We start from the raw sequence: 15,321 nt of genomic DNA, 5'->3' as shown, positions 1-15,321 counted from the left end.
TGGCAACTAGTCTAGCCTTGTACCTGTCTATGCTTCCATGAAATTTTCTCTTCATCTTATAGACCCATTTACAATCTATAACATGATGACCCTGCTTTGGTGGTACTAAATGCCATGTTTTATTTTTCATGAGTGCATCATATTCATGATCCATAGCTTCTTTCCAATCTTTATGTGCAAGAGCATCATGCAAATGAGCTGGTTCCCCAATATTACTGAGAAAAGCACGCTTAACTTTGTCATACCTGACCGTACCATCAGTGTATTCTTTTTCCTTGATAATACCTGACTGTGATCTGGTGTGCCGGCGGAACTGTTGATGCTATGGGCGCAGGCACAGAAAATCCCAGTTCAGGAGCTGGCGCAGGAGATCCTGTTGCCCACGGTGGTGTAGAAGCAGGCACAAAAGATCCCGGCTCCTGATCCGAGAAGGATGCCCGCGCAGAGGCTGCAGCGGATCCCAGCGCATGGTCCAAGGGGGATCCAGGCGCGTGATCCAAGGGGGATCCAGGCCCCACAGGCGCATCACTGTCGTCGGCTAGGTCGAGGCGTGGACTCCCAGCGTTCGGCGCGCCACGTGGAGACATGGTTTCCCCCGCGCGGGGCAGGCGCGTGGGCTGGCGGGGTCCACCAGATGCAGCCGGTCAGCCACATCCGCCTCGGGAGCGCTGGCAGCCACCGGATTGGCTGCATGAGAATCCGCCTCGGAGCACTCAGCAGGCGCAGACCTGACGCGCGGATTGGCGCTGGATCGCGCGCTGCTGCTGCCGCTGTTGTCAGGAAGATCAGCCTCGTGTTCTGCGCCAAGTTTGTCCTTTCCTGCACACATAAAATCACATCCTGGACCTGCACATATATCATCAGAACCACCGTTTTGAATGGAATTTTGCACACAGTCAGCTTTATGTAATTCACCCTCGTGATCTGAAAGAAGTGTTATCTCAGCACGAAGAAGGGCTCCGGCGTTTGGACGAAGTTTGGCAAATGGAAAGAGGGTTTCATCAAACACAACATCCCGAGAAATATAGATTCGTCCAGTTGCAACTTCTAGGCATTTATAACTTTTGTGAAGATTGCTATAGCCAATAAAAACGCATTGAGTAGAATGAAACTCAAATTTATGACGATTGTATGGACGCAAGTTGGGATATCAAGCACACCCAAATATTTTGAGAAAGTTGTAGTCGGGTTTTTGATGATAGAGGCGCTCCAATGGAGTGACATTGCCAATAACTTTGCTAGGAAGACGGTTTATAAGATAGATGGCAGTGATAAAGGATTCGTCCCAATATTTGAGAGGCATGGATGCATGAGCAAGAAGGGATAAACCAACTTCAACAATGTGACGGTGTTTCCGTTCAGCGGAGCCGTTCGCATGAGGACAAGAAACATGATGTTCAATGCCTATGCTACGGAAAAAAGAGTTGAGTTTTTCATACTCCCCTCCCCAGTCACTTTGGACTGTCAACATTTTTTGATCAAAGTGCCGTTCAACAAGTTTTTGAAATTCTTGAAACACAGAGAAAACCTTAGATTTGTACTTGAGCAAATAAATCCATGTAAACTTGCTATAATCATCAATGAAACTGACATAGTATTTCTTTCTGCCAAAGGAATCTCTTGCATGACCCCATACATGACTGGAAATAAGTTCTAAAGGAGCATGAGATATACTATTCGACTTGGGATAAGGAAGTTGGTGACTCTTGGCATATTGACAAGCTTCACAAAATGACTCACTAAGTTAACTATGTGACAACGAGAGATTGCCTTTATTGACTACTTGTTTAACAATGATGGAAGATGGATGTCCTAGTCTTTGATGCCACCTTGCCAAAGAGGGCTTGATGACGGAGAAAAATTGATGACGCTTGTGACTAAGTGCTCCGGATGTGATGGGGTAGAGACCTCCAATGCATCTACCGTGATGAAGGAGTTCCCTCGTTGCCCGATCCTTGATAAAAAAAGTAACGAGGGTGAGTTTCAAAGAAGACATTATTGTCATGAGCTAAACGAGACATGGATGCAAGGTTTTTATCAGCTTGAGGCACATGAAGGAGATCTTTTAGGACTAGATCACGTTTAAGTGTAGGGGAATTAATAAGAGCTTGACAAATGTGTTGAATATCCATACCTCCACCGCTTGCGGTGTGAATTTGATCGCCGCCATGGTACTGTTCACGAAGAGCAAGTTGTTCTAGCTTGCTTGTGACATGATCCGTGCCACCAGAGTCCACGTACCACACCCCTTCTCCTCCTTGTTCACGCATGGCCGCAGCAACATGTTTAGCATCAGGAACGAAGTTCTCATCATAGCGATGCCAGCAGTCCAAGACTTCATGGCCCGGCTTCTTGCAGAGCTGGTAGCGAGGACGTGCTTGGGAAGAAGAAGGGCGGTGGCTGTTGTTGTTGTTGAAGTCGCCACCCCGGCCCTGTTGTTGTAGTTGCTGCCGCCGCTACCGCCGGTGGTGGTGTAGCCAGCGTTGCCGTTGTTGGAGTAGTCGGCGTTGTCGCGCCCACGGCCGTCGCTGCGTTGCCCCTGGTGACCGCGCCCACGGGAGACAGAGTTGGCGAAGGACTGCCGCATGTTGGCGCTGTGAAAAAGGCTGAGGCGGGTGTCGAAGCTCAAGAGCTGACTGTACGGCTCCTGAATGGTGATCGGCTCCACCCAAGCGGTGAGGGCGGAGACCACAGGGTTGTAGTCCATGTCGAGGCCGGCGAGGATTTTGGACACGATCTCTGGATCGGAGAGCGCGGCGGCGGTGCAGGCGACTTCATCGGTGAGGCTTTTGATTTTTCCAAGGTATTCTACCATAGACATGTTACCTTTTTGAATATTCGTGAGCTCAATGCGCGTGTTGATTGCTTGAGCTTGGCTTTGAGCAGCAAACATGGCATGGATAGCACTCCATACTTCGGCCGGCGTCGAGAGCGTTGCGACCTGTGCGAGGATCTCGCGGGATAGGGATCCCATCAAGAATCCTTGGAGCTACTGCTGCTGTGCATACCAGAGGGATCGTGCGAAGTTGACTACCTGTTCGTCCTTGCCGTCCTTGGTGATGGTGAGCGTGGCCGGCGGTGGCGGGCTGTGCGCGTTGAGGTGATGTTCCATCTGGGCCCCCTTGATCTGGGGCAGCACAATGGCTTTCCAGAGCAGGAAGTTGCCCCGCGAGAGCTTCTTTTGGGGTGGCGATCCGAGCAGGGAGGTGTTGGTGGAGGTGGAGGAAGAGGAGGCAAAAGGGGATGATGATGATGTGGTGAGCGTACCCATGGTGCTGGCCGCCATGGCGGTGGTGGTGGTGGACATGCTGCTCGGTCGCTGCGGTAGCTAGATGCGATCTATTCCTAACCTATTGAGGAAGAGGCTCTGTTACCATGTGAGATGAATTGGGAAGCGTAGAACCCTTCGTCTGGGCCATATTGTATTATATAGAGAGCATGCCGTGGCTTACAAGGAAGGGATCGATCGAGAGAAAGAGGAGATCAATCCGTTCAATTACAGGAGGTTTAACAGAAGTACAAAGTTTAAACTACTCTCCCATCTCTATACAATGTATTCTAACAAGTGCATGGATAGTTACTGATGCAATAATTTTTGCATAATAATTTTAGAATTATGAAGAAGTGTTCCTTATCATCGGTGTTAAGGATTCTTTCATGACTAATGCACGGTTGAATAAATGATTTTCTTCAAAATCCCGGTGTACATCTATTTGTCGCCGTTAGCAGTGGCGGAGCCAGGATTCGAGTATAGAGGGGGCCGGATACGTATATTGATCAAATCTTGTTGATAATTACTAGTTGCTTCTAGTAAAATTATTGATCGTTGGGGGGGGGGGGGGGGGGGGGGGGCGGGCCCCTGCTCGTCCCCCTGGCTCCGCCCCTGGTCATTAGGTGGCACTATACTCATGCCGTTGTACCGCTCAGGCAGACAATTTCATGGGCACACGTTAATTATCTTTCCGGTTGCAACGCACGAGCATTTGTGTTAGTAAATAAAAAGCTTTCATGAGGCCCACATTTGAATAAACAGAAGGCCGTGAAAAGGCCCATAAACAACTAAACACACATCGACGTTCCTATAGTTGCTAAAAAAATCGACGCTCCTTTATCATCGATCGAGGCGGGAACGACATGTATACGTGTGCCTTCGCATCAACACGTCAAGGCATCTTGTTAACCGTCAGATCGGCAGAACTCACGGCTGAGATCACCAGCGTGACGCGTCCAAGTTTAAACTGGAGTCGGTGACCGCCTCCGATTCCTCCTTACGCAGCACGCACGAACGCAATAAATACATACGACGGCCTCCTCTTCTCCACCAAAGCAAACCAAAGCAAAACAGATCAATCGACATGGCTCGCGCTCGCGCTCGCGCGTCGTCCATGTGGATGCTGGCGGCGCTCGTCGCGGCGTTGCTTGTCGCGATCCCAGCTGCTTCCGCCGCTGCGCCCACGGAAGGCGGCAGCACGGGCACGGTCATCGGCATCGACCTCGGCACCACCTACTCGTGCGTCGGCGTCTACCGGAACGGCCGCGTCGAGATCATCGCCAACGACCAGGGCAACCGGATCACGCCCTCCTGGGTCGCCTTCACCGACGGAGGCGAGCGCCTCATCGGCGAGGCCGCCAAGAACCAGGCGGCCGCCAACCCGGAGCGCACCATCTACGACGCCAAGCGCCTCATCGGCCGGGGCTTCGCCGACGCCGTCGTGCAGCGGGACATCAAGCTGCTGCCCTACTCCGTCGTCGACCGCAAGGGCAAGCCGCACATCCAGGTGCAGGTCAAGGACGGCGACGTGCGCGTCTTCAGCCCCGAGGAGGTCAGCGCCATGGTGCTTACCAGGATGAAGGAGACCGCCGAGGCCTACCTCGGCGAGAAGGTCACCCACGCCGTCGTCACCGTGCCGGCCTACTTCAACGACGCGCAGCGCCAGGCCACCAAGGACGCCGGCGTCATCGCCGGGCTCAACGTCATCCGCATCGTCAACGAGCCCACAGCCGCGGCCATCGCCTACGGCATCGACGAGAAGGGGCCCGAAAAGAACGTCCTGGTGTTCGACCTCGGCGGCGGCACCTTTGACGTCAGCGTGCTCTCCATCGACAATGGCGTCTTCGAGGTCCTGGCCACCAACGGCGACACGCACCTAGGCGGTGAGGATTTCGACCAGCGCCTCATGGACTACTTCATCAAGCTCATCAAGCGGAAGCACGGCCGGGACATCGCCGGCGACCTGCGCGCGCTGGGCAAGCTGCGCCGGGAGTGCGAGCGCGCCAAGCGTGCCCTCAGCAACCAGCACCAGGTGCGCGTCGAGATCGAATCGCTCTTTGACGGCGTCGACTTCTCGGAGCCTCTCACCAGGGCACGGTTCGAGGAGCTCAACGCCGACCTTTTCCGCAAGACGATGGTGCCCGTGAAGAAGGCCATGGCCGACGCCGGGCTAAGCAAGGCCGACATCGACGAGACCGTGCTCGTCGGTGGCAGCACCAGGATTCCCAAGGTGCAGCAGCTCCTCAAGGACTACTTCGACGGCAAGGAGCCCAACAAGGGGGTCAACCCCGACGAGGCCGTCGCGTACGGCGCCGCCGTGCAGGCCAGCATCGTGAGCGGGCACGTCGACGACAACACCAAAACCATGATCCTGCTCGACGTCGCGCCGCTCACACTAGGCATGGAGACGGTCGGCGGTGTCATGACCAAGCTGATCCCGAGGAACACGGTGGTGCCGACGAAGAAGGCGCAGGTGTTCACCACGTACCAGGACAAGCAGACCACCGTGTCCATCAAGGTCTACGAGGGCGAGCGGAGCATGACCAAGGACAACAGGCTCCTCGGCAAGTTCGACCTCTCCGGGATCCCGCCGGCTCCGAGGGGCACGCCGCAGATCGAGGTGACGTTCGAGGTGGACGTGAACGGCATCCTGCACGTCAAGGCGGCGGACAAGGGCACCGGCAAGTCGGAGAAGATCACCATCACCAACGAGGGCCGTCGGCATAGCCAGGAGGACATCGACCGGATGGTGCGCGAGGCGGAGGAGTTCGCCGAGGCGGATCGCAAGCTCAAGGAGCGGGTCGACGCTCGGAACAAGCTAGAGACATACGTGTACAGCATCAAGAACACCGTCGACAGCAAGATGGCCGATGCCATGGGGAGGGATGAGAAGGAGAAGGTCCAGGATGCGGTGAGGGAGGTGAACGAGTGGCTCGATGACAATGCAGAGGCGGAGAAGGAGGACTACGATGAGAAGCTCCGGGAGCTGGAGGACGTCTGCAACCCTATCATCACGGCGGTGTACCAGAGGTCTGGAGGCGCACCAAATGACCACACGACTGAGGACGACGACGATCATGACGAACTCTAGGCACGTGCAACTTGTTAGATCATATAGTATTTACTAGTTTCTTTTATTTTTGCCCTACAAATATATGTACATATGCACGTTTGCATTGCATTCTTTCCTAGTATAATATAAAGTTGTGATACAATGATTTTATGACGTACTCATTGGTTTATAACTAATCCTTTATTTATGAGTTATTGTTGGAATTGATGAACTCTAGTTGATTGAGAATCAACATCTATTGGATGGTTAGGGGGGGGGGGGGGGGGGGGGTTGTATCCTAGCCCACCATATGATATCAAACCACCTGCGGATTCTTCTTTTAGTGAGAGGCGATGTTTCTGTTAATAGTGAGATGTCTATAGTGCCTTTGTCAATATCAAAACCTGTAGGCTCATTCTCTCGAAAATGCTTATAATGATAGTATATATATACGTGCATGCCTTCACAAGGATGAGTACATGTGAGCACCCGTGTATGTATATTATGTTTATAAAAAAACTCGTCAGTTTCTTGATGTTATGGCCGATGGTGTTCTCCTAGCACCACATGCACCATAACTACACGGAGGAAGACACAAGTGGGCGCTTCAGCCACCTCTTATTTACGCAGATATATATACCCTTGAAAATCAATGCACATCATATTGTCATGGGTTCTTGCTCACACATTTAGCAGTAATGAATACGCTGATTTGTCACAAACTAACCACTACTATAAAGATTTCTTGACAAATTGTTGTTTGCCTTGATTTTCGCATACCGTGTTCTTTAAATGGCGCCAAATCCTGTGCGTGCGTGCATGCGTGTGCATTATTATCATATGCCTTTGTACTGTACAAGATCTCTCTTGGTTCATAAAATAATCACCATTTCTAATGTGCTGAATTCACAATAAATATTTTATTAAAGAAAGATGCTGGCTAGCTAAGCATACTGAAGACTTCCGTGAAAATTGATGCAAGTTTCTTGTCAAGTTCGTAGAGTAAAGAGGTAGTAGAAAACTAGTGTGCTCCAGATGGATGTTGGCTGGTACTATTAGCCGAAGACATCTCACGACACCATGACACAAGTTGGAATGATTGTGCTACTCTTTTGTCTTTACTACACGTGTTGATTAATGACACTAATGTTGTTCCGATAAAGTAAAAAAGTGAAGTCACTACTAGTACTCCCTCCGTCCGAAAAATCATGTCCCTCGAAAGTATCATTTGTGTTAAGTTCTACTTTCTATGTAAACAAATATAAAAGCGTTTAGGTCAAATACTTGAGTGATCTAAATGCTCCTATATTTTTTTATGAAAGGAGTACAATTTAGATTGGCTCATCCTATTGGCACACTTGTGAGATTTATTCATACTGGTCGCTTGTCTTAGATGAAAGGGACAAAAATGCTAGCAAAGGAAGCCTAGCACCTTGTAGCATTTAGCCTTGGTAAACCTATAGTGGTAGGAAGCATCCGAAAAACAAGTTTTACCACCATTATGAGTAACAATAGTTTAATAGAATAAAAGGAAAAATAATCTCAGACCATTTTAAGAAGTTTTTAGTGGTTTTACAAGGCTACGGGGCAGTATATATGTTAGAGTTTAGGCAGCGGATTGCGCGAGCACTTATAGAAGTTCAAGGTGTCATATAAGTAAATGAAAGTTTCAAATCATTAATTGCATGATTGTTCAGTTGGTGAGGCACTTCGGCCACACCTACTCTCTCACACCTTCATGTGTTGGTTGATAAATAGTCCTCACCTGTAGTGTTGAGAAATCAAAACAAACATGTTTTTATAGATAGAAGTACCAGTTGTCCTCTTATATGTTCATAGAAATTGATGCATGTTCTTCACTTGTGACAAAGAATACTTGGAATAGGAGGTAGTGGGAAACTAAGTCCGTGGGCAACATTTTATAGATAGTTCTTAACTAGGCAATATGTTTGAAGGATGTGTACACATAGGAATAATCCATTGGCATCCATTAGTAAGTGTCCAAGAACGTGTTCATGCTCGTGTCCATCCTCTTCTCCGGCTGGACGTCCGACTTCTTGGGCCGCCGCGCCACGCTTGTGACAGCCAACGCCTTCTTTATGGCCGGCGCGCTCGCCTTGTCCCTCGGCGGCAGCTACGCCGGCCTGATGGTTGCATGCTTCATCATCAGCATCGGCATGGGTTTCACCCTCGTCGCCGCGCCGGCCTACAACGTCGAGATCGCTCCGCCGTCCACGCGCGGCGTGCTCTCGTCGCTGCTCAACGGACAAATGTGATGGTTTTGAGTAATTTACTCGCCTTGAACTGTTTTATATATAAAACAAGTAACAAAGGACAACGGGCCATCCAAAGGTTGATTTATTTCTGTCGAGAACCAAGATCTAAGCAGGTCTGTCTGCCTCGCGTTAATTGGGTGACAATCACCTGTCGTTTATCAAAAAACAAAGTGACAATCACCTGTCATTTCCACGAGGTAAGAGACAAATAAAAACTAGCCACACTGAATGAAATCTGTGGGGTAGCTGATGGATCTCACCGGCTAGCTTGCTCGTCGTCTTCTGCAAGTGCACCAAGTTGTAGATCTCTTTAAGGAAAAAGGTGTGGCTGAAGCAGAACCTGGGGCCGGCGAGGAAACAGGGCGGCGCCATGACGCACGATGCAGCCGCCGAAGCCACCACCACGAAGCTGCTCGCCGTGCTTGAGAAGCCACGGCGGAACATGTACGCCTTCGCCTGCGTCACGCTCGCCTCCATGACCACAATCGTCACGGGCTACAGTACGTGAGTCGCCGTCGTCCATGGCTCGAATTTGTACGTCACCGATGCTCTGCCGCGTGATCGTGTGCCTCCACTGCAGATCTCGCCTTGATGAGCGGCGCGGAGCTCTTCATCCGCGAGGACCTGGGCCTCACCGACACGCAGGTCGAGCTGCTCGCGGGGTCCATGAACGTGTTCATGCTCGCGTCCATCCTCTTCTCCGGCTGGACGGCCGACCTCCTGGGCCGCCGCGTCACGCTTGTGGTCGCCAACGCCTTCCTCACGGCCGGCGCGCTCGCCATGTCCCTTGGCGGCGGCTACGCGGCGCTCATGGCTGCGCGCTTCGTCACCAGCATCGGCATGGGGCTCACCCTCGTCGTCGCGCCGGTCTACAACGCCGAGATCTCGCCGCCGTCCACGCGTGGCGTGCTCTCGTCGCTGCTCGACGTACGTATGTGCCGGCGTCTCATGGACAGGAACAGGGTTCGATTTGACTGGTGATGAAGGAGCTTAATCTGTTCTTCTTGGTATTATGCATTGGCCAGATTTTTATCAACGTCGGCATCCTTCTCGGCTACACGTCCAACTACGCCTTGGCCGGCGCATCATGTACGCCATCGGGGTGCTCCCGCCCGTGCTCCTAGCCGTGGGGGTGCTCGCCATGCCGGAGTCGCCTCGATGGCTCGCCATGCGCGGACGCCACGCCGAGGCGCGCGCGGTGCTCTGGCGCACCTCCGACACCGCCGAGGAGGCCGACGTCCGCCTCGAGGACATAAAGCGGGCCTTTGATGCGCCGCAGGCTGCTGGCTCCGTGTGGCAGGAGCTGATCGTCCGGCCGTCGGCGACAGTCAGGCGAATCCTCATATGCGTTGTCGGGCTGCACTTCTTCCAGGAGGCGTCCGGCATCGACGCCGTCGTTCTGTACAGCCCGCTGGTGTTTAACAAGGCCGGCATGTCCGCGACTAGCTCCATACTAGGCGCCACCGTGGCCGTCGGGGTCGTCAAGACGTGCTTCATCTTCGTGGCCATGCTCCTGGTCGACCGCGTAGGCCGGCGCCCGCTCCTGCTGGCCAGCGCCGGCGGCGTCGCGGTGTCCTTCACCGCTCTGGCGCTCACGCTCTGCGTCCGCGAGACATCGTCGGCAAGCGCAGCCGCGTCCGTGGCGTCCGTGATGGCGTTCGTGGCGGCGTTCTCCGTCGGGTTCGGGCCGCTCGCGTCCACGTACGCCGCGGAGATCATGCCGCTGCGGCTGCGCGCGCAGGGCGCGGGCCTCGGCATGGCGGTCAACCGGCTGACGTGCGGGGCGGTGAGCATGTCGTTCATATCCCTCGCCGGGTGGATAACGATGCCTGGGTGCTTCTTCCTTTATGCCGGCGTGGCGGCGACGGCGTGCGTGTTCGTGCACCTGCGGCTGCCGGAGACGAGGGGCCGGAGCTTGGAGGATATGGAGGCCCTCTTCGCCAAATGACGGACGTGTCCACTCACTCCTTGAGAGCTGAAAATATTGGCGCAGACAGCCACGATTTGTCACCTGCATCCGCATGGGGTTCGCCGTAATCGTCGCGCCGGTCTACAACGCCAAGATCCCACCGCCGTCCATGCCGGGTTTCGTGGCCAGGACTCGATTTGACTTGTGGAGTTTAAACGTCTCTTGATAGTATTATACTTTTGCCGGATATTTATCAACCGTCGGCATCCTTCTCGGCCACCTTGGCCGGCCTGCCGGTGCACCTCGGCTGGTGCTCCATGCACGTCATCGGGGGTGCTTCTAGAGTGTGAAGAAACAACGACTAATAACAATTGTGTCACATGTTGGCTTTGCCATCAGCATTCACTTTCTTTGAAGATTGCCCGACATAATTGAGAGGCTAGTAAGAGTTGAGATCATGTCAATTTCATTGTTTTTGAGATAGCTCATCACTCATGTCGAGTGGTAACTGACTGCTTTGGAAGGGAAAGAGCACATGTGAGGGTACGGTTTGTATGGTCCAAGATAATCAGATGTGTGCGTGACAACGGTTTGGACACCTGCAAAGCTCCCTTTGCCTTTTGGTTTGCAAGAAAATGACGTCCGGACCGCGGAGCAGACCGATACATGACCGTGTTGGATGGTAGAACACGTCCGGATCAAATGGTTGCGGATGGTTAGAGGGTCCACGTTGGGGATTACCTAATAATAGTAAAGATGATGTAATTTCTGTTTTATTTGAAAGGAAGATGATGTTAATTTCAAAAACCTAAACTAAACACACTGCTCTATACCAACACGTAGTCGAGGCCCTTGTGGCTGCACGCTTTTGGCATCGGCATGGTGTTCGCTCGTCGTCGTGCCGGTCTACAACGCCAAGATCCCACCGCCGCCCCCGCGCAGCGTGCCGTCGTCGTTGCTCCACGTACGTCTGTGGCGGGTTTCATGGACATGACTCGATTTGACTTGTGCTGGAGTTTTAACGTCTCTGGAATTCTGGATAGTATTATACTTTGGCCGGATATTTATCAGCGTCGGCATATCCTTCTCGGCAACACGTCCAGCTAACTACGCCGCCTTGGCCGGCCTGCCGGTGCACCTCGGCTGGCGCTCCATCTACGTCATCGTGGGTGCTAGTAACAGTTGAGATCATGTCAATTTTGAAGACCTAAAGTCACCGAAGATCCAAAGCCTATGAACAGGGTTACAGACGCGTGGACTAAGGACGTGTCCCCCTACACATACTCCTATATAACATGACGCAACGAACTAAAGAAAAATAATAAGAAAAAGCTAAGCCAAAATATCTATGCTAGCTTGGAGTAGTGCTACTGTCTCTGCATGCTGAGCTCCCTGCGGAAGTTGCCGATGAACCTCTCCGTGTTGGCAAACAGCTCCTCCCGACTCATCTTCACGTCCCCGTCCATGTCGACTTCACAATCTTCCTCCTCCTCCTCCTCCTCCTGGCGTGCCTTTTCCTCTCCGCCGGCTTGCTGGCCGCCGTTCAGCGAGCTGAGGAAGAAGATGCTCGCCGTCGACGGGCACTTCTTGAGCACCTTCAGCACCACCTCCTTGGTCTTCGTCTTCAGCTCGATGATATTAGTCACCACAAAGGCAGGCACCACGACACGATCACCCGCAACCGCCGTCCGGTCGTCGGGACGGACTGATTCAGCTCCAGCCCTCTGGAACGGCGAGGCCTCGACGGCCTGACCGGCACTCGGAGACCCTTGCCGGTCTTTGTCGTCGGCGATGGAAGCGCCGCCGCCGCCGACGAAGGCCTGGATGCCGAGCGCGAGGACGATGCCGTTGAAGAGGAGGTAGCCGTAGGCGACCCTGAGGAAGACGGGCAGCAGCAGCGCGAGGAGGAGGAGGGCGAGGAGGGAGCTCAGCTTGGCCACCTGGGAGATCAGTGCCGCCGGCGGGAGCGTGAGCTTGACCCCCATTGATCACGAGCTCTGCCGACTTGCCGATGTAGCTAGCTAGGTAGCTAGTGGTTCAGGTGCACTGGATGCCTCTATTGCCTGGGCTCTGGAGCAAGGAAAGGATACTATCTATTGGTCTAGCCGCCCGGCCAAGTATATATAGACAAAAATCAGATATTTTTCTGGCTGTCTTAATTAAATAATGAGATATTTCCTTGCTGGCTAAGAAAAAGAAACATATCTGTCACTGCACTGATGACGTAGAAGAATTCGTAGTGGGTATACCTATGGGTTGCTCCACTAGTAGACCAAGTTAATTAGCGGGAAAAGACAAAGCGTTGGGGAAACATCACATTAAGCTAGCTAGTAGTAGTGCACTGATCGAATACTTAGGGCGGTCCAAATTCATGCATGCCATACGCGCACGTTACGTGTCCGTGGTACCGCAGAAATAAGATGCAGTGAATGAGTTAGCGCGTTGGACGGTGCTACCACGAGTACGTACAGTCGCGATCAGCCGTAGAAGGGGCGTGCCCGTCAAAATCATGACGCGCCGGCTGCGGACGAGTCCATATTGGCCCTGTCGGCCAAGGTTTGTGGCAACAGTTTAGACTCCAACAAATGAACGCACGTTACGCACGCACGCACGTACACCGTATGAGCACCTCGAGGGATATTCCTCTTCCACCAACGTTATAAAGTCTGAAAGTAAATTCAGAAAAAAATACAAGCATATGTGTCAAGTTTAGGAGTTGAACCCGAGTGATATTGATAAAAAATATATGCCCCTAAAAATAGAATCTTTTCGATTTTTGCATCGTGTAAAATAGGGCACTCAAAGCATCTACAGCCAGACTTGGCAGATCCGACCTCTCAAACGCATGTGGACGCGTCCGGACGCATCCGCGGACAGTGACCAGTCACGCCTCAAAAAATGCATCCCACATCCGGATACCTCAAATCCATATTATTACATGCAACGCAGCGATCTTTGAGCGGAGCTTCGTCCGGTGCCGCTCCCCGCTCGTCCGGCTCCGCCGTGGCCATGTCCAATGGCCGGCTGCACCCCTCAGAGTCTTGGTCCGGCCGCCGGCAAGGTAGATTAGGGCATGGAACACGAGCCGGCTCACGGGACTCAATGCGTCGTTGTCTCCCATGCCCTAATCTTCCTCGTCGGAGCCCAGAACCCTTTGGGTGCCGGTGGATGTCAGATTGATGATGGATCTGTCCTGGGACGTGTCGGCCACATCCACCACAACGCGGTTGTGGCGCCCGGACTGGTGTACTGTACGGGGCACCGGAGAATGCGACTCTGCCTCGCCGACGTCCACCACAGCGAGCGCAACCGCCACGCCCCATGTCCGCTGTCGCGCACGCCTGGAACGACGCACGATGTTTGCGTCGGACGACGCCCACGGTGGGTCCATGGCCTCAGTGCGCCAATGGAGGGGTTATGCGTCCGCCACCGCACTCGGACACCAGACGGACCGCACCGCCTCCGATGAGGCAGCGACGGCGGCTGCCCTAGCGTCGGATCCATGCACCATTTAGACAGACACAATGGATTCCCGACCGAAGGAGTCCGAGCGCTGCCGGGCACAGGCTCCTCCCGGGGATGGTGGAGCGCAAGCCTGACGGCCATCTCCTCCTCGGGTCCACGTGGGATGAGCTCGGGGTCAACTGATCTAGAGGTGAAGGACTCGGATCGTTGCCCGACATGCCAGAGACGAGTTTGGGTGGTGGAGGGGAGTGAAGGGGACTGAAGTGAAGTGGCTAGGGTTTGATCCGGCTAGCAGACGTGGAGAAATATATGTGGGGTCGGGTGGGCCAGCGTGGGCCGGGTCCAACGTGGTGGGCTTGCCGGGCGCCCCCATATCCGATCCATATTTGGGCTGGATATGAGGTGTGCCGGTCAGCCCGGGCATTTGAGGATCGTTTGAGGTGCCTGTCTGGGTCAAAATTTTGCGGCCGAACCGTGACCGGGCGGCCCGCCTGGGTGTATGAGCCGAGTTTGAGGCGCCCGGCTGTAGATGCTCTCAAAAGCAGTTATAGGGCACCACTACTCTAACGGATGATTTAAATAGAGCACCTAAAACATGCCAACTAAAACTTGATCATTGCATACATTAATTCAAACATCCAAACATACAAAGTTAACATGCAAACTTAAACTTGATCATTGCATACTTCAATCCAAACATCCAAACATTCAAAGTTTTAAACATGTAAACTTAAACATAGGATGATTGATTCCTACAGACACACTACAAACACTATAGATAACTACTCGTCATCCTCATCACTAGCGCGCGAAAGGTCAACCAAATCAATGTCATCATCCGTGTTGTCCTCCTTGATCGCCCTTGAGGTGCCACCCTCGTCTTCCTGCTCTTTCGCCTTTTTGCAATGTGCAAAGAACCTCATACTCCACAACGAACCTCGCCATGGCCGCCTCATCACTCTCAAAGGTGTTGAGCTAATCCAGGACGATACGAGTTTCCCTCTTCTCCTTTCGGGGCATGATGTTCACATCTGGATTGATAACTCCGCCACCTTTCAGGATTCAACTTCAAGAAAATTCATCTTGCACTTCAGCCGGCCAAGCCTCCAACACGCAACGTCGAAAGCACATGTAGCGAGCTCCACCATGTTGAACATCTAGAGACAATGTTGCTCCCTGTCGCACGTCAGCTCGGCGGCGTAGCAGCCGGACTGCTGCAGCCAAATGCCAAGGAAACCCATCTTGCTCCTTGGCTCGCGGCGCGGCTGCATCTTCCGCTCGGTGGCGGTGGCGGGCGACTTGCACGAGGCACTGGTGCGGTGTGGCGGTGGAGGCACTGGTACAGTTT

At 53.1% G+C, this 15,321-nt stretch overlaps 3 protein-coding genes across 3 annotated transcripts; 2 read left to right on the top strand and 1 right to left on the bottom strand.

Moving 5' to 3' along the window:
• The first annotated feature begins 4,342 nt into the window (after window positions 1-4,342).
• LOC125522583 (heat shock 70 kDa protein BIP4-like) lies at window positions 4,343-6,481 on the top strand. Its single transcript, XM_048687633.2, has one exon. It carries the CDS (start codon window positions 4,356-4,358, stop codon window positions 6,360-6,362), a length of 2,007 nt encoding a protein of 668 aa, XP_048543590.1. The 5' UTR covers window positions 4,343-4,355; the 3' UTR covers window positions 6,363-6,481.
• A 1,739-nt stretch (window positions 6,482-8,220) lies between these two features.
• On the top strand, window positions 8,221-10,972 carry LOC125522772 (polyol transporter 5). The gene is given in 4 exon segments (XM_048687805.2): window positions 8,221-9,099; window positions 9,180-9,526; window positions 9,625-9,679; window positions 9,682-10,972. Coding segments are annotated over 4 exon segments (1,398 nt in total). The 5' UTR covers window positions 8,221-8,969; the 3' UTR covers window positions 10,548-10,972.
• A 724-nt stretch (window positions 10,973-11,696) lies between these two features.
• Window positions 11,697-12,611, bottom strand: LOC125522774 (uncharacterized). The gene has a single exon (XM_048687807.2). The coding sequence runs from the start codon at window positions 12,491-12,493 to the stop codon at window positions 11,876-11,878; it is 618 nt and encodes a 205-aa protein (XP_048543764.1). The 5' UTR covers window positions 12,494-12,611; the 3' UTR covers window positions 11,697-11,875.
• Window positions 12,612-15,321: the final 2,710 nt, after the last annotated feature.

The sequence above is a fragment of the Triticum urartu genome, chromosome 7A, assembly GCF_056163025.1.
Source record: "Triticum urartu cultivar PI428250 chromosome 7A, HENAU_Tu73, whole genome shotgun sequence".
Taxonomy (NCBI): domain Eukaryota; kingdom Viridiplantae; phylum Streptophyta; class Magnoliopsida; order Poales; family Poaceae; genus Triticum; species Triticum urartu.
The sequence above is the reverse complement of the archived record's forward strand: the minus strand, read 5'-3'. Positions and strand labels throughout refer to the sequence as shown.